Source organism: Apis cerana, linkage group LG16, assembly GCF_029169275.1.
Source record: "Apis cerana isolate GH-2021 linkage group LG16, AcerK_1.0, whole genome shotgun sequence".
NCBI classification, from domain to species: domain Eukaryota; kingdom Metazoa; phylum Arthropoda; class Insecta; order Hymenoptera; family Apidae; genus Apis; species Apis cerana.
Window position 1 is genome coordinate 5045314 of NC_083867.1, and position 23192 is coordinate 5068505.

A 23192-nucleotide genomic window follows, 5' to 3' on the forward strand; every position below is an offset into this window, starting at 1 on the left:
AACTAGTTAAAAAATAAAATTATTTTAGGTAATTATTTATTAAAAATATTCGAGTAACATTTTTATTCGTAGTTATTACGATTGACACTTTTTAGGCTGTTACAATTATTTGCAACTATTGTTACGTTTTGAACAATAAATTATCGAAGTAATTTTAACCGTAACTTCGATTGTTAAATTTTGCCCAATCACTGATGGTTAAGATCTCTGCTTCCACGATGATTCGTCGCAAGATAGAGTTGGCTATTGAAAAAATAACTAGTTAAAAATAAAGTTACTTTAAATAATTATTTATTAAAAATGCTCATTTATTCATAGTTATTACGATCCGCTATTCTCAGATATAATTTCAAGCTATTACAATTATTTGCAATTATTATTATATTTCGACCGATAAATTATTGTTGAAATAATTTTATTCGTAATTCTTCGACTGTTAAATTATTTTTCCCATCACTGTCACTAGAGGCGCAAGTGTCACAATGTGAAGTGGCCATTGCTATATATCTCCGTTTAGATTGAGGATCTGGAAAATGTCAGGTAACTGTTCGTAAATTATTACACTATTGAAAATAAAATTCAAGTTCGTTTGACTGCTTCTTAATTCATCAGGTGGCATAATGGCGTTTAATGACTGCTGTCTTCGCGATTAATAAAACTAGTGTCTCCTGTCTTTTCGTGAAAATGAATCTCGAGCGGATAAAGGTTAGGAAAACGAACCGAAGCATAATTTGTGATTAACGTCGCAATGCGAGAAAACGGAGCGACGAAATTCAACGAGGAATCACTTTGTCACATAAAAAAATATTATCAAACGATAAGGATAAATTTTAATGTGTCTTTAATGTTCAATCCCGAATTAAATTAATCTAGATATTACGTCGAATGTAAAATATTTTTTTTATTTAGATTAGTTGGATTAATCGTTTTAAAATGTTCGAGTATATATTTTACGATATAATATTTATTATTCGTTTCTTTGGAATTATAAATTTTAGCTTATTGTATTAATATATTGTATGTATTAATATAAGTATTAATTTACTTATTGACTTTTTTTGTTTAGTGTTTTTTTGATTAAACACACGTGTGGTAGAAAAATTGATATGTGTATATATATGTATAAAATTTTGATTTGGATTTGTTTATTTAAGTTACTATAAATAAACTTCAATCCACATTTTTAAATACGCTACAATAAATCTATTTTTTACTACGCGTATATTAACATTCCATAGGAATGTAACGCAATTATCCATATCTTTAATGCAATATCGTACACGCACGTGGTGTAAATTAAGAAGAATCGAAATACCAGGCGTATGTTGCTTGTAGAGTGCAAAGGTAAACCGAAGTTATCTCGAAACTTGCTACGTGTCCGTTAGCAGTGATCTAACTCGCGTAAAACCGCACCCATATAATACTTCGTGCCGCATCTATGTTCAATATAAAACATTTACTCAGAGTTCCGTTATTTCCTAATGCGTATCGCCGCTGAGAAATTTTCATAATAATTATAAATATATGAAAGAAATTAAAAAGAATTTAAAAAAGAAAAGGAACACGAAATACGCAGAAAATTTCAGCGTCAAGGAAAAAAAGGAAGAAAAAAAGAAAGAAGAATTTATAATTATTAAAAATAATTCGAAAGTGAGAATTTAGATATTTTAATTTTCTCGTTAAATTATTTAAAATACGCGACTACTTTTACGATAAAATGTTCGTTAATAAAAAATATTTATCCGCATGATATTATTAATTTCGCTTTAACGGTGGATATATAATTTTACGGGATATTCAAGGACAATAAAATCAGTTGAAAAAGCTGTTACCGTTTTATTACTGCAATAACATTCGACCGATATGTAATGCGGTTTTAAAACAATTCAAGTGTCGATTCAGAATGTATTATTGCGCATATATACACGTACCTACATCCGGAGGAATTTATACTTTAATATCGTAATTAGACTGCCCGTTGTTCGCGCAAATTAATATTTCGAATAACGATTAAAGAGATAGAATTTGAATAATTTAATAATTTTTGATTCATCTTCAATAAATGTGTGTAAATCTGCAATCGTAATTACGACAATCGAATAATTCTATATTTAATATGCTCTGCTCTATAAATTGAATAAAAAAGATCGTTCGATGCCACGAAGATTTATGAATGGGAAAACTTTTTTAGATCAAGAGTCGATACGAAGCTCTACCGATAAGTTGGTTAAAACAGGTCGGTTAATTTATCAACAAAGCAAACCAGATAGAAAGTTTTAATTTACGTAAAATCTGTTTGGAAAAAGTTTCGGACGAGAGTTTGGGAATCCTTTTACACACAAACGGTTCTCTTAAAATGTTTCCCTTATTCCCGAATTTTTTTTATCCTTTCGAGCAAGCGTAATCCCAGAGGGCAGAATTAGTGGCAAAATGCCAGAAGACGATGTCTGTGGATGGATGCTCAAAGTAACTTCGGCCTCTGCCCGGTATACTCGTGCGAAGGAATCACTCGTTTCCTCCGGTTAATGTAAAAAAAAAAGAAGAAAAGAAAAGAAAAATTTATCGAACATGCTTATCAAAGTTTTTTCACGGATACTCGAAAAGAAAAATATAAGAAAAAACGCGATTATCGCGATTGTTTGTATCGTTATTATTATTTTCTTTTCTTTCTTTTTCGAATTTTTAAAAATTTATCTCTAAATGAATTTTTTACAATTTTTTCTTTTTTAGGGAAGAAACGTTTTTGCTCGTGAATTTAAAAAAGAAAATTTTTCCAAACGATCCACAAGCCTCGCCTGCGAATCTTTTTTTTCCTACTCTTTTTTTAACAGAGGCTCAAAGGCCAACCAGAATCGATGAATTTTGACAAATTTTTGTTCTCTCGAAACGATCCAAGAAACCAACAAACGAGCGATATATTTTATTATACGATTGTATATATAGAAATCGAACTCTATCCGACGACGATAGTTTTTTTTTTTTTTTTTTCTTTTAAATTTATTATCCCCCGAATTGCACGAATTATTTAATACCAAAGTTCAACTCGAAATATTATTAGCTCCTGTTTTAGTTTACGGCTCGTTCGAAATTTACATGTTCTTTACGCGTGTTACACGTTGTATGCAACACGCCCTAAGAATACGCCCCAACACGTAGGAGAGGATGGATCCTTCCTTTCGTAATTCCGCTCGATAAATCATGCGCGACGTTCCATCGATAACGAGACTTTGTCTTCCTCTCCCTTGAATACTTATTAGAAGTTCTTAATAAGCGTTTTCGAGGACAGAATTGTAATAGTTATCCACCAATTTGATGGCGAAATAAGTTCCCTCCGATAGTAGTTTCCAGCATAAGTTATACGAATATAGTTGAAAATTACCAATTAACTCCTTTCTTAGAGAAGATAGATAATGTATTCATTCAAAGGAGACTCACAGTGTAAATAATCGCAGGTTTAAAAAATTAATCTCTCATACGAACACGATACGATCCTTCTCCACGAGTCATGCGATCATTTTTATTATCACAGAGATTTCCAACCGATTAATACGATAACATATTTTCCGAATAAAATTAGAAAGATTCCAAGACCAACTCGCCGCACTTGTCCTCCCGAATCTCGACCTTGGATCCGAAGTATAACGAATCTTTTCACCCTTGGAAAGGGGGGGAGGGATAAAAAGGGAGGGAGGGTTGGTAAAATTAAGCGAGTGGACGAGGGAGGAAAAGGAAAGTGGAGAGGAGGCGAAGAATAGGCGAGGGCGAGGGAGGGAGAGACGTCCGCGGATCGACGATTCTAATATTGTCCTAGGCAGTGGCGGCCGGTGGCTTGCGACAAGCTTGAATCGCAGTGAACCAACCGTCTCGCCGACATCGACATCGGGCAGATCGTCGTCATCGTTTTGTCGGTTCATTCCCTTTGGTGAAAATTTCCAGCGGTGAGAAACTTTCGAGTTTGAGGGCGGTTGTGACCGTTGGGGGGAAGGTGGAACAGTGGTGGCTCGAGTTTTGGGGGAGGAAGATATTTGGCGAGTGTTTCGTCCCGATGGTGGTTGGATCATCTCGTGATCTCGTTCGAATGGGTAAGAAATATACGGGGAGAAAAGTATTTGTATTTTTCGAATCGAGCGCGATTATCGAATGATTTATTAGTTTTTCGACGATCGTCGTTTCGATTCGGTGAAAAGAATGGGTTAGAATATCGTTATGAGTTTGAGTGAGGAACGCTGGAAGGATAAAATCGGTGGTGACCAATCGATCGTATCGCGAAAGTAAAATTTTTGAAAACTATAATCTGGATATTTATTTTTCCGAGATATAAATAGCCAAGAGTTGTGACTTGAATAGATATTGAACTTAGAATACGCGATGCCAATTCTCGGCACGTTGTATTTCCATTTCCTCAGATTGCGGAAGATCCACTTTGAGTCACTGCGCCATTATATATATATATATTATCTCGAATATCCGAAAAATTTATCTTAAAAATTATCCCAACTAATCAAACGCCAAACATTGCTAAAAATTAAAATTTCCAAAAATTCTTATAAATACATATGTACATTTTAGTTTCCTTCTTTTCCAACCTGCAACAAGTGGCGCGATCGAAATCCATGTAATACATTGCAAACTTAAAATTTCTATGCATCGAGGAGAAAAGATTTAGAATTTTATTTATATACCTTTTTCTTTCTTTTTTTCCTCTCCTCTTCGAGAACGTCTAACGAGTGACCTTCGACTGATGAGCACTTTGGGGAGGTTCGCCCGCTTTAAAATAGCCGTTTCGTCTCAAGTTTCGCGCGGATTCTGACGGAAGCCGGCACACGCGTCACATACCTTTCTCCCCTCTTTCGTACACCTCGTCGTGTAACCCATTCAACCGGCTTCGAATTTAGATCCAAGGTACGCGTGCGCGTGCGAAAAGTATCGAGTATACGCAAACCGTGTACTTACACGCGATTTCGACACGTGATGCAAGACCCGTGTGTGCCCAAGCGTAGGAGAAAATTCGTGTTTTAAACGTATCGAATGTTTGTTATATCAAACGCGATGCCTTCTCGATAAACAGGAAACGAGTTTAAACAATCTGGGTGGAGAAGTTAAACGATCGATGGATACAGTGTATGTTCCTTTTTATTTGATTAAGAAAGAAGGAGTGTTGTTATAGATTGAGATTTTTTTAGGTTAGGTTAAGTTATTGCATCTATGATTTTGAAACGAATTTGATTGTCGATATTAAATGAAATGTAGAATCTTTAGTATTGAATAATTTTGATATGTGATTGAGATTCTTTTAGGTTAGATTACTGCATCATTTCTTTGCTATTGTTATTTATTGAATTTTTAAAACGAGTCGATTCGTCAATATTAAACAGAATGTAGAATATTTAATTATTGAATGTAATTTTGACACGATTAAATAATTCTGTTTTAAGTGGATTGTGTTCTAGTGACAAATTTATAAAAAAATTTCGCTTTAATTAAAAAAAAGAAAAAAGAAAGGAATAAAAATCGTTTGTCGTTGTTGAAAAATCTTTAGTTCGAAATTGAGATTGAGATATTGAATGTGAATCGACGGTGACGTCCATTATCTATTTCAAAATTGAATTCTTCGAATCAGTGGTAGTATTTTATGTAAAATTTCTGTTCAGAGACGATAGATACGGAATGGAAGAGCAACGATGAGGTAATTCGTTTAAAAATATATCTTCGGCGAGTCTGGCCAACGATTTTGCTTAATGCCTGTTTATTTCGAAAATGTATTTCCAAAAAGCGTCAAGTAGCCTCGTTTTTACTCCTTCTCTTATCTCTAATCTTAATGAAAATACATATACCTAATGATCGTTCGAATAAGAAAGAAATTTCATTTTTTTCCATTCATATCGATTTTATATTACATTTTTAAATATTTCTTTGATTATAATAATAAATTATATACCCTAAAAATATCAAAAAATTCTTCATTCAGAAATTTTTTTAATCTTAACACTCATTCATTCCATTTTTTTCCTTTTTTAATTCGTTATTGCATAAATTTATGCAAATGCAATATTTTCATCACATACAAATTATAGAATTGGCATCTAAACAAATATAAATATAACATAGAACTTCGTTCCTTCTAAATATTTTATTTTGCTTAATTTTTCTTCGATTTATTCACGCTGATCCACTTAAAAAATATCAAATCATCATTCACGAATTATCCGTTTTATTCGACGAAACAAGTATCGTATAAATAAACATCGTTAATTTCTTATTTATTACCGTGAAAATGAAATTAAGATCCAATTATCCAATCGATTCCATTCGTTGGAAAAATCTTTTTTTTACGAAAGTTTCGAGTGTGCCCGAATTTAATATTTCCTCTTTCCCACTATAGTTTAAGTAGGCGTAATAGTAATAGATGCAAGCGTATAAGTTTAATACGTTCAATTTACCACCGATGGTCTTTCATCGACCGACTAAGCCAGTTTTCCAACCTTTTCTTACTTGCTTTGCAGTCTTTTTTTTTCGCTTTATCGTAACATTCCGTGATTCGATCTCTCACGTACTCGGCCCATTTTCCTTTTACATTTTCATTTGCATAATTGTACATACTGCTGCTACCGATAAATTATTAAATAATCGTTGGATAGATGTGATCGTAAACGCTATGGTTTAATGGGCTCGTTCTTTTTTTTTTTTTTGGTGTGAAAGATAGTGGATTTTGAAATTTAAAAATTTAACTCATGTTGTTTTATTTATCGTGAGAGATTAAATTATAATAAAGATTAAATAATTTTGTATTTATATATATATATTTTTTCTTCAAACATAGCAGCTTCGTACGTTTACTAGTGATAAGAAATAACAGTTAATTTCCTGGATAAAAGGGTTTTCAAGGTAATCCCTGCGATATTGCTTTCTTCTTTATGGATTCGTCTACCATATTTTTCTCTAGAATAAACCTCTTAAATCTCCTCGTTGAAAAATTAAATACCTCTTTACCTTTAAATAATAATTATTCACTTTATATATTTTCAGTTTCTATCTCAACATAAAAAAATTCTTAATTAATGATAAAAATATTATCTATTACTTGAAACTTTTTAAACATATCTAATATATATATATATATATATATATATTGTATTCCGAATTTTATCGAATATTTTCGATCGCTTATTATCGACCAAAAGTCGATGAAATTTTGTTCACTTACTCCAGATAAGTGAAAAAAATATCGTAATAACCGCAAGAGTGACGTTTTCAATTACTAAAAAAAAAAACTGCATGATCGATACCCTGTAGAGAACAAGATAAGCGCGCGCGTAATTCTCTTTGTCGAGTGCAGAAACATTGGTTGCATTCGAGGTCTGGTCGAGCATCGATTCGTTTGAAACGTGGAACAATCACCTTTTTTTTTTTCCTTCGATCCACGTTAATCCGTATCACGGCTCAACGCGCCTCGCTAAAACAACCATCTAAAAGCGTAACGGCGTAAGCTTTTAGGCACGAATGCTGATTATCGACGAAAAGCAACATCTGCTTCTCGTCAAATCCTTGTTTTCCCCTGATAATGCACGGTGGGCGTCACTGTAACCCGACAATCGTCCATCGTCAAACTATTAGGCCTCTAATAGTACTTGGTGTCGTTGCTTGGACGGGTGAACTGTGCAATTAGTGCGCGTTGTTAAGTCGTTGCTTAAGTGATAAACCGTGCGATTAGTGACGTGGACCCCGTATTCTTTTTTCGTAGGACGGTGAACCGTGCTCTTAGTGTTGCGAACCCCGTATTCTTTCTTTCTTCGTGTCCACTATTAAGACGTTGATTAAATGGTAAAATCGTGCTTTTAGTGTTGTGAACCCCGTATTCTTTCTCCGCGTCCATTATTAAGACGTTGATTAAATGGTAAACCGTGCGATTAATGATGTAGACCCCGTATTTTTTCTTTGTACGCAATATAAAATGGTTAGTTGAATAGCAAACCGTGTGACTAGTGACGTGGACCCCGTATTCTTTTTTCACAGACTTTGGTTGAACGATGTATTGTTCTCTTAGTGTTGTGGATTCCATATTCTTTTTCTGTGTCCATTATTAAATCATTAGTTAAATGGTAAACCGTGCAATTAATGTAGACCCCGTATTTCTTTTTCATCAAGCACTGTTAAGCCTGTAATTGCACGGTGAACTGTGTTCTTAGCGTTGTGGACCCCGTATTCTTTCTCTGTGATGGTAAACCGTGCGATTAGGGACGTAGACCCCGTATTCTTTTTTCGTAGGCACCAGAACCATGCAATTAGTGTCGCGGATATTTTATCTCTCGTCAATTTGAATTTTCTTCTTCGTGTAGAAGATCAAAATTGAATTAACTTACATCGATGATTCGTCCAATTGATAAAACATGAGGAGTAATCAAGTAGGCAAGTAAGAACAACGCCGGCGTTGATCTCGTTTAACCTGAATCGTGTCTCCACTTACGCGGTGTACGATGATCTAGATTGAAGTGAAGTGATCTTATTGGATTGGCATATTCTTGGATGTTACTCTATAGTCTTTTAAAGCACTGCGACAACCTTTAGGAATTCCAAGCTTTTAAAATCGAATCATTTCGTCGAGATTTTCCATTTTTCTAAAATTTATCAAAAGTATTTAAAATTGTGTCGGGATCGATACAAAAATATAGTATTATTAAAAAGAGGAATTACAGGAAACAGTTATGGTCTAAATAAGATAGATATCGAAACGTTTGTTTCTTTAATAAGAGATTAACGATTGTTAAACTTTAAACTCGATCTAGATCCACCATTGAACGGGCAATTGACTCTAGGATCATGAAGTTAAATCAGCTTGAACTCCACGTCTCAGTTGCTAATTTACTCACAAGTTCATGCATACGCGCTACCTGATTCGATTTTATTTCTGCTCACGACAGAGTGAATCATTAATAATCTCGAAACAATTTAACCGTCCGTACAAATTGTATTCTCCAATTTAATTTTTTAGATACAATTATCGGCCGAAAATTTTATTTCTCCTTAAATATTGAACGAAGAAAAATATCGATGAAAGAAAAGAGAAGAAGAAACGATCGTTTATAAGTATCATATTTCACGAAACGTTCTCGTTCACGTAGCAAGTTCATCGACCGAGTGTTATCGATGAATTCTGAGAGGGGCGAGGTCCATCGTCGAGTAAAACAAAATCCAAACGCCACTCTCCCTTTTTCTTCGACGTGAATACACTTTCGAGTATACCTTAAATTCAATTAACGTTCGAAATGCGTGGAAATCGAGACGACAAAACTACAATTTCCAAACCCATTCAATTAATCCAGTGGTAATGCAATTTAAAACTTCTGGCTGGAAGCAGGGTATTAAAAGTCGAATAACGTTGCGTACGAAAAATCACGATTCGAATAAGAAATCGGGGCGGGAAGGAACCCTTTTCCATTCGATTTCCATATTTCAATTTCCAGTTTTTGAACGCGTTGTCGGGAGCAGAATTTCAATTACCCCGTTCCTTCTCTCCCTTTTCCTTTGACGTAAATATTCCCTTTTGCTTTTTCGTAAATAAATTTTGTATTTAAGCTAATCCACGTTTCTCATCTTTCTTTCGAGTCGAAAAGGCAGATGAAATTTTGACGATTGATTTTATAACGTTCGATTATTCGAAGATTTTTATTATAATTTTTAGTTGACAACAAATTTTCTCTTTCTTCTTTTATCCTTTTTTCAAGGAAAAGGGAATAATTCGATAAATAAAATATCGAAAAATATTCGAGGAAAACTAGAAACGACGTTTAACACTATTCAGTGATATCTGTTTCTCGAACCTTTAATTACTTTCCTTCCACTCCGCCTTTTAATTAATGTCTCCGCCTCTTGCGTGGCTGTCTCGACCCGGAGCTCGAAGAAACTATCGTGAATGCATAATGCATTTCACGAGGCTTCTTATTTCTTTCTCTTCTCTTTCTTTCTCTCTCCGCTTCCTCGATGCTCAGACGCACCGATTTTCTCCTTCTCATCCATCCTGGCTTATTTTCTTCCCTCGCTCCTCCCTTTCCCTTTTTTATTCCACATTGTTTTTTTCTTCCACGTTCTTCCTTCTCCACCACTTTGCCTCGTCCTTCTTCTTTCCTCTCCCCTTTTTCGACGAGTAAAGTATTTAGGATATCATGGAAATTAAATTTTTCTTCCATTCAGGGATATTGTTATTCTTATATGTATATTTTTTAAAGAGATGTCTCCTTTTTCCAATTTTTTTGTTCACTATTTTTTTTTTTTTTTTACTAGTAGATTTATTTTTCCTTCGCGAATGATTTACTATTACATTCTTTTTCCAAAGTTGTTAAATTTCTACGATTTTTGATGATCTCCCATCTCATTAATATCGATACAATTCAGACAGAATATCCATTTCCACGTTACCTTTTCATTCTCCGTATAACCTTTCTTTCGTAACTCAGTCACGGTATGGAACACGACGACTGGCTTTCCACAAGAATCGATATCGAGAGAAAGATAGATGGAGAGAGAGAAAGAGAGAGACTATTTGACCCCGGAACTTGTTAATTACGAATTCGAGGAAAGTAATTTGAAGGATGGCGAGGGAAAGACGACGCTCTAAATCATAGGTCTGGGATTCGAAAGAAGTTAGAAACTTTCGTTGTGCCGTTTATCGATTCTGACTCGTTCAACGTTTCCCTATTTATAAATGCGTTTCCACGTATCATTCGTTCGATCGACGCGTATTCATTAGAGGGAAACAAAGGAAGGAAAAAATTTATTAAAAATTTAAATTTTTCAAAAGGAATTGTTACAAATTTCGAGGATCAATCAAATCGGAGGATTTCATCGTCAAAATTTTTACAATAATCGTGATAATATTATATTTCCAGTATGTTTCTTTTTTAATTTAAAAATTGTACCTTTCGATTCCATTTATCAATATTTTGAAGAAAAAGTGTAATTTCCTCTGGACAAGGAAAATTAAAAATTCGAAACGAGATATTCGATATCGACAATCGTGAGGATTCCTTTGTTACCGACCATTTTAATTTTCGATCACGGAATCGAGACATCAATCGTGGTTGCGTTCGAGCGAATAATCGATAATAAGTTCTCGAACGTTTCGCTGTCAGGAAATAACGTCTCGTGGCAAACATTTCCTTTCTTTTCCTTTGGAGGAAAAGATGTTATAAATATTCATCGACGAATTAAAATTGTTCGAGCCACTCAACGTGGGACAGACACTCGAGGGATTGAGATATTCAATTAAGAGAAGGATTTAATCGTCGCGATTCAGAAATGTACCGAAGGAAAGAGATTAATCTCTTTGTGGATAACCTGTTAGGATCTCTTAGGCAAAGAAGAAGAATAAAAAGTGTCGGATTGCAAATCGTTCATGAACTGTAATCCATCTGTCATTTTCGAGTAAGTTGATTGTAATATTTCGATGTTGATATTGAGGTTAAGTTGTTGAAAAATTGAAGAAATTCAGAAGGGAGAATACAGATATGTATTCGTGGGATCTTTGTTAAGTTTTTATTTCTTAGAAAAAATAATAGTATTGTTTGTCTTGTTTATCATGTAGATGTTTTAATCCACTTAACTTAACGTAATTTAACCTTATCTAATCTAATTTAGGCCCAACATTTAACCTAATCTAACGTAAGCTAGATTTACCTGACCTAAATATTGATTCTAGATTAAAATTGTTTTACGTTTATATCAATTGTAATCAAAATTTTGATCATATTTTTTTTGTAATGAAATATACTATATGTCTCGATGCAATTCTTTGCTTGGATCGAATCGTGTTGAATAAAATAGATTAGTTATTATATTCAATTAGTAAATATTGGAATATAACACATAATATAAAATTTTTTTCAACAATTAATAGTCACTGAATTAATAATCAAATTGAGTTAAAAAAAGAATTTGGTATATTCATATTTAATTTTGCTTTGATAATCATAATAACTCGATTAACGTTAACATTGTTTAAACTTAAAAAAAAAAGAAAAAACCATGAAAAATTTGCTTAATCTAAGAAAATTAGGTCGATTCGATTTTTCATCGTTGAGAAAGTTTCTGAAGCGAGTGAAAATAAATCAAAACTGCATTGCTCAGCATTTATAAAATAATACTAGAAAACAAAGATAACTTTCTTACTTTTCTATTCAATACAAAATTCACTTTCGTTTATTTTCATCCGGTGAAATTTTATTTTTTTCAAAGTTTTATTCGTAAATTCTTCAAAGTTTGAAGAAGCTTTAGGGCGTTTCGTTCGACCATTTGTTTATCGATAAATATGTTAATCGGACGTGAACCATTTTATCGATGGTGAAATATGCATTGTTGAATAAATATTTCCTCTCGATTAAACGAAATTTTGAATAAATAAAAAATATGAAAGAATTTATTCTATTTTTTTTTTATTTTTTTTTTTTGGAAACATTCCAAAATTAATAATATCTCTGGAATTTCGATGTTTCCACGTTATCTCTCAAATTATCGTATTAAATTCCATTGTGTTTTATATCATTTCAAAAATTTGAAACACGTTATTCTAAATTAAAATAATAGAATAAAAAAAATTATACTAACTTAAAACACATTTATCTATAAAAGTGCACGTACAAATTATATATATACATATTTCACTTTTTAAACTCACTGACGACTTCTAATCGATAAGTTACGTCGATCAAAACTTTGAAAAAACTTGCGAGGAGAGTGGAATACGCTGTAAAAAAGGAAAGCAATATATATATATATATACACACATATACACAATAGACTCCCGGATCCCATTATCCAAATATCTTAGTATACGTTCGTTCTATTATCCGTATGCTCCACATAACGTTTCGTAGCGATGTTTACATACAATATACTATAAGTTACAACGTAAATACAATGTATTCAGATAAATACTATGTTCCACTTGTGTTAAACGTAATCGTATCGATTCAGTGTGAAGCGGAGAATCGAGATGGCAGGTAGACGTGTAGTTTCAATTATTGAAAATCTTAAGAAAGTGGTGAAAGTGCGACGAAATTAGCAAGAATATATCATGGTGGATAGTTCGACGGTTCGAGGCGCAACGGGGACGTAATTCTACGCAGTTGCTTGCGGTAAAAAATTTACGCGACTTAACGGCCGAAAAGATACGGGACCCGTTAGAAAGAAACCGTCATTTTTCTTCGTTTCTACTCGAATAAACGAAGTTTAATGGAAAGGAAAGTAATTGTTCTATTATCTGAATATTTTGTCTCTCTTTATTGGTTCGGATACAGACACTCTCTACTGTATATAGGTCTTTAGGAAAGCTGGAAGAAAAGTGAAGGACGTGAAAAGGATTGGTTGAACGTGGCAATGGGCTAACTCCTCGGAATAAGCGACGATGAGAAAATATGCTATGTATCGCCGCGGGTAGTTCGCACACTTTGCTGAATTATCTTCGCCTCAAGACATCCCCCCCTCCCTCCCTCTCTTCCTCCTCGCGTGACGTTCGTTTCATTTTAATTTCTGCCTCCTGGTACACAATTCCGCCGTGTTGTTAACCCGAATTTTTGCAAACCTCTCCAAAACTTTCCTGTTTTCTCTTCCCCAATGTGTCGAGCCGGGAAATGTGATTTTTTTTTATCTTAATAATCGATTTGAAAATCTCTTAGTTCGGAAGTGTTAAACGCAAATTTCGATGGGATAGATTTTCTATGATCGAAGAGAAATCGTATAATTTGTAAATATTTTGATTGATCACGTGTTTTAGAAGAAATTAATGGATGTTTTATCGATTATCGGTTTATTGGTTTCTTATTATACAAGATACGTTTCGAAGTCGTTTGAAATTACCTCTATGAAATATCCCCGACGTTTCTCGTTTCTCTCTTCATGTACAACCGTTGCCATACAATTAGGTCGTTCTTTAATACGTAATTCTAAAAAAAAAAAAAAGAAAAAAGTGAATATTAAAGGAGAGCTTTGAGGAGTCTTGATTAAAAGCAGCTGCCTCGTCCGTTTCTTCATCATCTTTTTTTTTTTTTTTTTCACGAAAAATATGGAAATTTGTTTTCGACTCGTAAAATTTCTTTTAAAATTGCGTTCTACGATTTTTGAACATTTTTGACAAGTCGATCAATAATCGAAACAGTTGATAATATTGAATCAATGGTCTGCAATTGGGCAATTATTGGCCGATCAGTGGTCAATGATCGGTCAATGATCATTCGTTCACGTTGATCCATCGATAGTGAAACGTTAATCGGACGATGTGAGTTTTAATATTCTTTAGCTTTTCTTTAAGATTCGCTTTTAATTTCAATTTTGCAATTTGAACGATGGATGGAAATTAATTGTACAAAGCGTGCGGTTATTATCATTAGTGAACACGAGCATACACGAGGAATATGGGTCATGTATAATATAATTTATGTTCTAGGTTGGGAGCATGAAAGTGTTCGACTTTTTTTTTCTTTTTACAAGCGTTAAATTTCCCTTATTTAGTAGAGTATGCGCATTAACGAGGCAGATTCCGTGGAATAAGCAGAGAAATTTGCATTACAACGGAAAAAGGATAACACCTCGGTAGACAATAGCTGGATATGGGTAGATAATTTGAACAGTTACGCTCCAGATAATAAAAATTTGTAGCTTTCGAAATTTACAACTTCCATATTTTGCTCATTTTTTCCTCGATACAGAAAAAGAGATCGGTGTTTCGAATGTTAGAGAAATGTTTTCGACAAATAAAATTAAATATTATTTTTATTATTATATTATTTATTATTATATTTCAATTAAATTGCGATAATAAAAAATTATACAAATATAAATTTAAATTACATTACCGGTGTAAACTTAATGGAAGAAGTCTGTCTACGACTTACGTAACAATTTTAATTAACGATGTCTCCAAGCGACAACAAATTAATTCCTTTGAGTGCGCGAAGCGTAGATGTAATATAATCTACGTATATATATAGGATTTCTCCTGATGAATTAGCAAAATTTTGAAAATTTAATTCTATTCTAAAATAATAATAATGATAATAATAATATTCTGGATATTATTCCTCGAGTCCAGTTAGAGAATAGAGAAAATTTAACAAATAAACTATAAACAAGAAAATCAATTATTTTATTAAATTGTATTTCGTAACATTCCCCATCATTAAATAAATGTACATCTAGTACTTCCAGATCGGTAAAATCTAGGGTCTTTTTATCGTAGTTCAGCGTTTCTTCGAGGATAGCGCTGTTTGTGCATCATCTTGTTTTAGTCGATAAGTCAGTTTTGCTAACGATGGAAACAATTTTCTCGGTTAATCCAGACTACATAATTTTCATTATCGAATATTTATACGATTTTTATTAATCCATTATACGATAATAACGTATGATATTTAATGTATTTTCAAATCACAATTGAAAATATAAATATATTTCTGCTGCAAAACGAAAGATCTTTTAAACATTAATTTTAAAAGATCGCAGAGCAGAGGATTTGCGACGTTTTACAGAAAACAACTTTTTTTTCAATTAAGGCCGAAACTTTGCTAGCCTTTTTTGAAAAAAAAAAAAAAATCAGGGAACAAAGTTACGAATTACTACTCGTCGTCGTTGTCGTTGCTTCTATTGACATATCGACAGACCCTCCGGAAGAAAGTTTTACAACATGTTGAAGTTTCGAGCGTCGGGGCAACGAAAGTGCACTTACACGGTGAGACTTTTCTAGCGGCAAGCCAGAGTTTAATGAGTAAATTTCGAGACGAGCCATCTCTCTCTTCTTCTACATTTTCGAGAAGTTAGGAAGTGAAATTATATATATATATTTCTTTTAAAATTTGCACTGTAATCAATTTTTCTTGTTCTTCCAGTTTATGAATTAAATGCATATAATAAAAAAATAATACCGTGATATTTGCAAATTGGATATGAAAAAGAAATGATAATCGCGATTTAAACGAAAGGGGAGGATTGAAATTCGAGGATTCGTGAACAGACTGCTCGGAAATTTCGTTCTAATTGAGGTACAAATCTGAAATTTTCGTTGCAGGTTAATCCAGGCAGTAAAGCGGCTCAACAGGGAGTGAGAGAGGGTGATTTAATTAGCAGCATAAATGGAAGAACTACCAGGGATTTAACGAACAGTGAGGCGCATGCACTCTTACGAAACGCCGGTGAACACTTGAAACTCGGTTTGAATCAGTAAGTATTCCCTGGTGATTTCTCACGTCACGTGACGTTTTCCAAATTCCCTATATTCTTCTTCCCTAGTTAAATATATATATATATATTATAACCGAGTTTTCAAAGAAAGTTTTCTTTCTATGCTCTGATTTGCAGGGAAAATATTGGCTCTCCGAAGAGACGAATTTATAGAAGCAGTTTGCAGGAAAACACCACTGAAATTCTCACTAGTAAGTCTCTGGTTCTTTTTAACGGATATGTATTTATTTTTCTTTCAACGCGCTTTAATATCGATAATACCGAGAAAAGAAAATTGGAAAAATTTTTTAGATGTTTAATTTAATATTTTTTTCTTAACTTTTTGCGCAGAAACGACGACGACGACGAGAACGACCACGACCATATCGAACACACGGATTCCATCCACAGATTCGAAGAAGAACGAAGCAAGTGAGTGTAAACTTCTTACAATCTTCTCGCCTATTTTCACAAATCGAACATATTATCACTCTCGTTGAAATTAATAGAAACGTAACTTTTCGCCATTTCCAGCGATCTGCTTCGTTCAGGTTGAAATAAAATCGTAATTTCTCGAGCGACACGCGATGTGTATTTTATCCCATCGTCTATACATATATATCGTTGAGCAGGTACAAAATTACACCATTTATATACTTCAACACTTAGAATTACTAATCTACCCAACGATAAGAACGAAAGTGATAGATAAAAGAAACCAATTTTCCAGAGCATTAATTCAGAAAAAAAGTAGGAAGAATTTACAAAGCTTGTGTTGAGGTTATACATAAGTAAATACCTATAACATTTTTATCGTTGTCCATTCTGTGTTCATTCTTTATTTTAATCATATCGTTTCACAACCTATTATTTAAAGGACAATTTTTCATTATTCTTCAAATCGAAAAACAGATGAAAATCGTTTACCGACCGAGAGAGTCGTGGTGGATCAATTAGGTGATTTGGTCGATCGAGGATGGCCAGTAGAGTCGATTTACGATCTCGAACGATGATCGCCGGTGCGTGGAAAGAGGGCGTGACGAGCAACCGTCGCAAATTGACCGATCGTTCGAATTCGAGACAATGGGGAGTTTAAATTAACGCGTCGACAAACCGTCGCGGGCGGAACACGAAATTGTTCTCCTGCCTCTCGAATCGAGACGTTATCGTCACGCGACGATAATCAGACGGACTTGAAGCGGCGCTCACACATCGAATACGTCGTCTAATTCTCGATTATCTCACAATCCTTTGCGCTCGAGAGGCGAGTCTCGGCCGGAATCGAACAAAATTATTTGTTTTGAGGTTATGTTGCTTTTTATTACAATTGATTATTTCATTAAAAGTATATAACTAAATATCAGTAAAAGGAATTAACACTGTGTTTAATAGAATAAAAAAGAAGATAAATAATCAATATGTAAAATATATAAGTAAATAAAAAAAATAAATACATGAAAAATATATAAATATACAAATATGTAGAAAAATAAAACGTATGATATAAAATAAACAACAAGAGATCAATAAATAGTTAAGCACAAATGAAAAGAACAAAACAAAATTAATTCTTTTAAATATGAAGTATATTAAAAATATATAAATATACATGTATACAGAAAAATAAAATAAAACACGATATAAAAAGAAATCAATAAGTACTTAAATACAAATGAAAGGAACAAATCGAAATTACAGTTTTCTTAAAATATACGACATTTCTCGTAATCAATAAAACAATATTCCTCGGATCCTCATTCCTTTATTACGAAGTGTATAAAAATCATTTTATCCAAAACATACTCGTCGCAAAATCTTGTTCCCGATTGAAAAAAAAAAATCATCGAGATCCGTAATTCACGTACGAATCATTAACCCAAAGTGACTTCGCACTCGAATTTCTCCGTCCAGCTCCGTTTCGATCGAATTCCGTCCAGAAAGTTTCAGACACGCTTCGAATCTCGTGACGCGCGTAACTTGCGCATGCAGCTCGAAACACCCAGCTCGAGGCATCGTCGAAGCATCGTGCGACGCAGCTGGACGCGTCGTGCACCTGCGACCACAAGGATGGATGGAGGCGCTCATCCGTGCACGGCGAGGTGCCGCACCCTCTCTCCTTCGCCCTGCAAGGCGACCCTCTTCCTCTTCCTTTTCCAACCGATCCACCTCTCCTTCGCCCAGTCCTCCAACGCTCTTCGCGCCGGTCAAACGGTTTTCCACTCGTTTCAAACCCGACCAGTGACAGAATTCGTCGGAAACCGCGTCTATCGGTTTCGAGAAAGCAAGCTTTCGTCTTTGAAAGACGAGAGAAAAGGAACAGGAGTTGTGTTGTTTCGTTTGTTAACGATTTTAAAAAAAAGTAGCTGTTCATATAGTAATTCCAAAGATGCGTACGTAAAATTGAAATTTGGCGCGGGAAAACCAAGTATTTTAAAAGTAAACGCGAAGAATCTTGGGATTATCTAAATATATATATATATATCATTGAATTAATAAATTCAGAGGTTGAAAAATAGTAGACGAGAGAATTTTTGAAAGAATAATGCACGATGCTGGAAGATTATTTGCTGAGAAAAAGAAGCGTCATCCAAACAATTGTCATCGATTGCAACGTTGAACAGGAAAGCAGGATTTTTCAAAGCAGGACGGGGATATAGTTTCGATCGATGAAAGTTGTCAAACGAGAGACGAATCTTCGCGTCATATTATACACATATACGATGAATACATTGCAGTTACGCACTCAAATTACGTAATTCGGGGCGTAACGAGTTGTTCGATCGATCGAAAACGGATATGTCTTCTTCACAATCGCAACGCCCTCTAATTTTAATGGCTCGCGCGAAACAGGTGTCGATCCTTCTCCCCCCTCCCCCTCCCTTCGAAAGCATCGACGCGACTAACGACCCGTGACGAAGAGAATTTGAGAAAAGGAGAAGATAATTACATCGCGATAACGTTGGAGGATAATGTTCGAGTGGAAAAAAGAGAAGTAAAAATAAAAACGGTACGATATCGCAGTAATTTATGACCGTTTGCGCTCGAATGGTGCGATTCTCTACAGCCATTACTTTTTTAAAGCGTAGGATCGCGGATCGAATTATGTTTTAATGCGAGTTTGACGGTCAGCGGTAATAGAAATATTATTTTCAAAGTTTTCGAGTTTCGTAAGCGTGGAATACGATTAAATACGGTAAAATGAGATTAATTTGAGCGAAGATGAGTTCGATTTTTCGTTATTGAACGAAGAAATTATTTCTATTCGTTAAGAAATTGAAGATAGGGAGAAGGAAAATAGCGATGGAAATATAGAAGATGAACCGAGGATGCATCTTGGCAATTACTTCACTATTAAAACTTTAATATTCAAGAAATTTTCCTTCTTTAAACATACATAAAACTATTAAAATATAAAACTTTTACACGCGTGTAAAATCATTTCGAGTTAGCCAAGAAATTCACGAAACGGGAGAAATCGTATGGAAGCTTGGAAAAAAGCTTGGAGCGCAAAGGTTAATAGGAACGAAATAGTTCAAAGAATCGAATCAAAGATTTATGCTCGATAGTTCTAAAAGGTTTTTGTTTGTTCGAAAACGTTTTTTTTACGATAATTACTCTTTCCAACGATCGCATATCTCGTATAACGACAAAGAAGACCGAAAAAACCCCCCTTTTCGATATCATAAACAAATTTCCTCTCCTCTCCCCAACGAACATGAGATTCCTCGACACCTGTTCCCGATGTCTCTCCACCGCGGAGGAGGACGCGACCCTCGCCCCGGACCCTCTTCTCTCCCCACCCCCCAACGAGCCGAGCAAGAAAACGTTGCCCCTCGCCCCTCCTCGAGGATCTCGATTCCTCGCCGTGCTCCGTTCCCTCCGCTCCTCCTTGAACCTGCGTGAGCCTCGATCGAGACTCGGGGAGAGCCGTCGTCGTAACGTGTCGAGAAAGAAACACGAATCACCACCGAGCAGAGGAAGAAAAAGAAGAAGAAGAGGAAGAAGTAGAGGAAGCAGGGAAAATGGAACGAAGGATTTGAATTCGAGAAGAGAGAGGAGATGGTCGATTCGAGGGTTAACCGAGGGAGGGGAGGAGGAGGGGGCGTTGAAATTTCTGATCGAGCCCCCACCTCGGTTCAGGAACGACGAAACCTGGGGGAGGGGAAGAAGCTTGGAGGAGAAGAAGTTGAACACGTTGGATTTGAAGAGGATGAACACTGTCGCCATTCCTGCGCTCGATTTTTCCCGATCGGCCGCCATTTTGGATAATGAGGGACCGCGCGGGGACGGAAGGGGATCCGGTTTGGGGGGGTTTGGGGGAGGGTTGAGGATCGATCTGTTCGTTGGCGCGCCTATTTTGAAGGGGGGAAGGGGGAGGGTGGGGGAGGGTGTCGTCCTGTCGAGCGAGGGGAAAAGCGTGCGTTTCAAGGACGAGCAGGAGGAGCACGGGATGTTCGAGATGATGAGGATCGATGGAAAGGATAATGGTGCACGTGTTGAGAGGAAGTTCGATCCACGCTTCGACGTCGCTGTAGAGAATGGTAATGGTTTCGGTTCTACTCGAATATGATTAATGATCGATCTCGAGTAATGGAACAATTTTGAATCGCGCAAATTGTGATGTTATTCGTTTATTCATTTTTGTGAGAAGAAATTTTTAATCATAATCGACGGCTGCTCTGTGTCGTATTTTATTTTGGAAGATTTTGCTTTAAGATTTTCTTCCGGAAATTGATCCATCACGAACGATCGATATAATTTTTTTTTTAATTATTCGGGTTATTCTTTAATAAAACGAGTATTTCTTCAATATAATAAGAGGGGGGTTGATAAAAATCTTGCTTATCAGCGATCTAATGATTCTTGACACAGAGGAGAGCTGGAGAGAAGTTTGCCGCGTTTTAGGAGGTTATTAGGTTATTGAACTGTTATAATTAACACGTTTTATCTCGTGCAAAATGCTTGGTAAAACGGAGCGTGAAATTAAAGTAAAGATTAAAAAAAAAAAACTAGAAGATTTCAGCAAACAATATATATCTCCATTAGGTAAATGGATAAAGTTCCAAGTATAAATTATTCGTTTAGGAGTAATGCACAGGAATTAACGTGTTTCCAGTGTTGCGAAACACATTTGTACACGTTCTTTATCGCGGAAGTTAATAATTATAATAAATTCGCCCCGCGTTAATGGGCTACTAGCGCAAATATATTAATCCAAGCGTTAAAGCGGTCATTTCGTATCATTTTGATACGATAAAATTTAAAAGTTAGAGAATTACAATTAATCGATTATAATTTTACGATCTTTAATCGTATAATATCTTTGTTTTATTATTGAAATTTTTATGAAAAAATTTTAATTGTAACAAATCGATATTCTTTTAAATCGAATTTATATTAGGTTGTTCGGAAAGTAATTTCGTTTTTTTTTCATAACAACAACACAGTCGAATTCGGCAAATTTAATCTCGTAGCAATAATTTCTCGAATCGTTCGTCGGTTCGTTTCGATCGGCGTTTTTATTTCGTCTTCGTCAACTTTAACTAGTCTTCCGAAACGTGGCTCGTCGAAATTGTTGAAATGAAATTTTCAAAACTATTGGCTTTTTCCTCGTTTCAATAGCGTTCTTATTTTTTCGATAAAAATAAAAAATAAAACTCGCGGAAAATATTTCCTTTTATATCTCTTCCATCTTCGTTATCACGCGTGAAAAGCGCAACTGCGCGGAAACGAACGAATTTTTCTTATGGACAAACCATGAAATATAGCCAACTCTCGAAATGTATAATAACAATACGGTTTAGAACGAAGTTGGTTGGATAAACGTTCGACACTAGCATTTTCTTACAAATAAACCGTGAAATGTAGCCAACTGTCAAAACCTATAACAACAACACGGTTTAGAACGAAGTTGGCTGGATAAACGTTCGACAACTAGCGACACTCGTGTGAAAAAACGAAATTATTTTCCGAACTAGCAAATATCTTTCAGCTGAAATCATTATTGCACTCGTTGAAAAATTCGATTTGCCGAATTTATTCTTAATTAAGATGGATAAAAGAGGAAGAAGTTTGATACGGAATATCCTGGTTCAATTAAAGGGATAGAAGGAGATTTCTATCTTTGGATCGATGAGTTTCAGCTTATATATGGGCATATATATTATTCTTTTATTGGAATAGAATGTTTGGATGAAAAATTGTTAGTGAAAGGTTTGAAATGGGATCGGTCGTAAAATGCACACGTGCGATATTTTTAAGTTCAATTTGTTGGAGAACGTGAACGATCGTATCGGCTCATTTCGTTTAAACGACGTGGTTTTCGTTCGAAACACCATTTTATTACACTTGATTACGTTTCAACCCGATTTGCGACGCGAGAAAATTATTCCAAGGAAAAACATTGATCATTTGTGTTCTGTTATTTATGGAAAAAAAAATCGAATTTTTCTTGCATTTCTTTATATATTCATCATATCACATCTCAATTTTAAGGATATTTTAATTTTTTCAAGATTTTCCTATTAGAAATAATTTTTTTTATGAAACAAATGAGAGAATGAATATTATTTTTTACATCACATATACAAATTATTCCTTATAAATTTTTCCACATTTTTTCGAAGACTTCTATTAAAACTTATTGAATACAAATGCTTCCCATTTAAAGCAGCATGAATTAATAAATCAACAAATGGAACAAAGGAAGAAATTATCGTTCAAATTTTTATCCTAGTCTAGATTTAATCTACAAAGAAGCTACATAAATTTTTTGCACTTACTAAAATTTGCATTGAGCTCAAACACTTCTCCATTTAAGCAAGAACTAACAAAACACGAACAAACAAAGGAAGAAATTATCGTTAAAAATTTTTATTCTACCCGATTCTAATCGATTGATCAGATCTCTTCTTGTTTGCTGCATTGAATGCGGCTATTTACGCGGAAAGGGCGAAATAAAGCACGGAACGAAGGAAGGAAAATCGGTG

The 23192-nt window shown here is 34.6% G+C and overlaps 1 protein-coding gene across 45 annotated transcripts in view; it reads left to right on the plus strand.

The window, feature by feature from the left end:
• LOC108000332 (sorbin and SH3 domain-containing protein 1) overlaps positions 1-23192 on the plus strand; it is a 109791-nt gene that overhangs the window by 26579 nt on the left and 60020 nt on the right. For 42 of the 45 annotated variants that reach the window (XM_062086657.1, XM_062086606.1, XM_062086625.1 and 39 more), the window contains exons 2-4: positions 16052-16203; positions 16342-16415; positions 16555-16635. In XM_062086657.1, the coding sequence (XP_061942641.1) occupies positions 16052-16203; positions 16342-16415; positions 16555-16635 (307 nt within the window). Of the gene's footprint in view, positions 1-13038; positions 13128-14055; positions 15716-16051; positions 16204-16341; positions 16416-16554; positions 16636-23192 lie in introns of those variants that run through there. The other 3 variants (XM_062086621.1, XM_062086613.1, XM_062086648.1) reach the window with 3 other exon arrangements.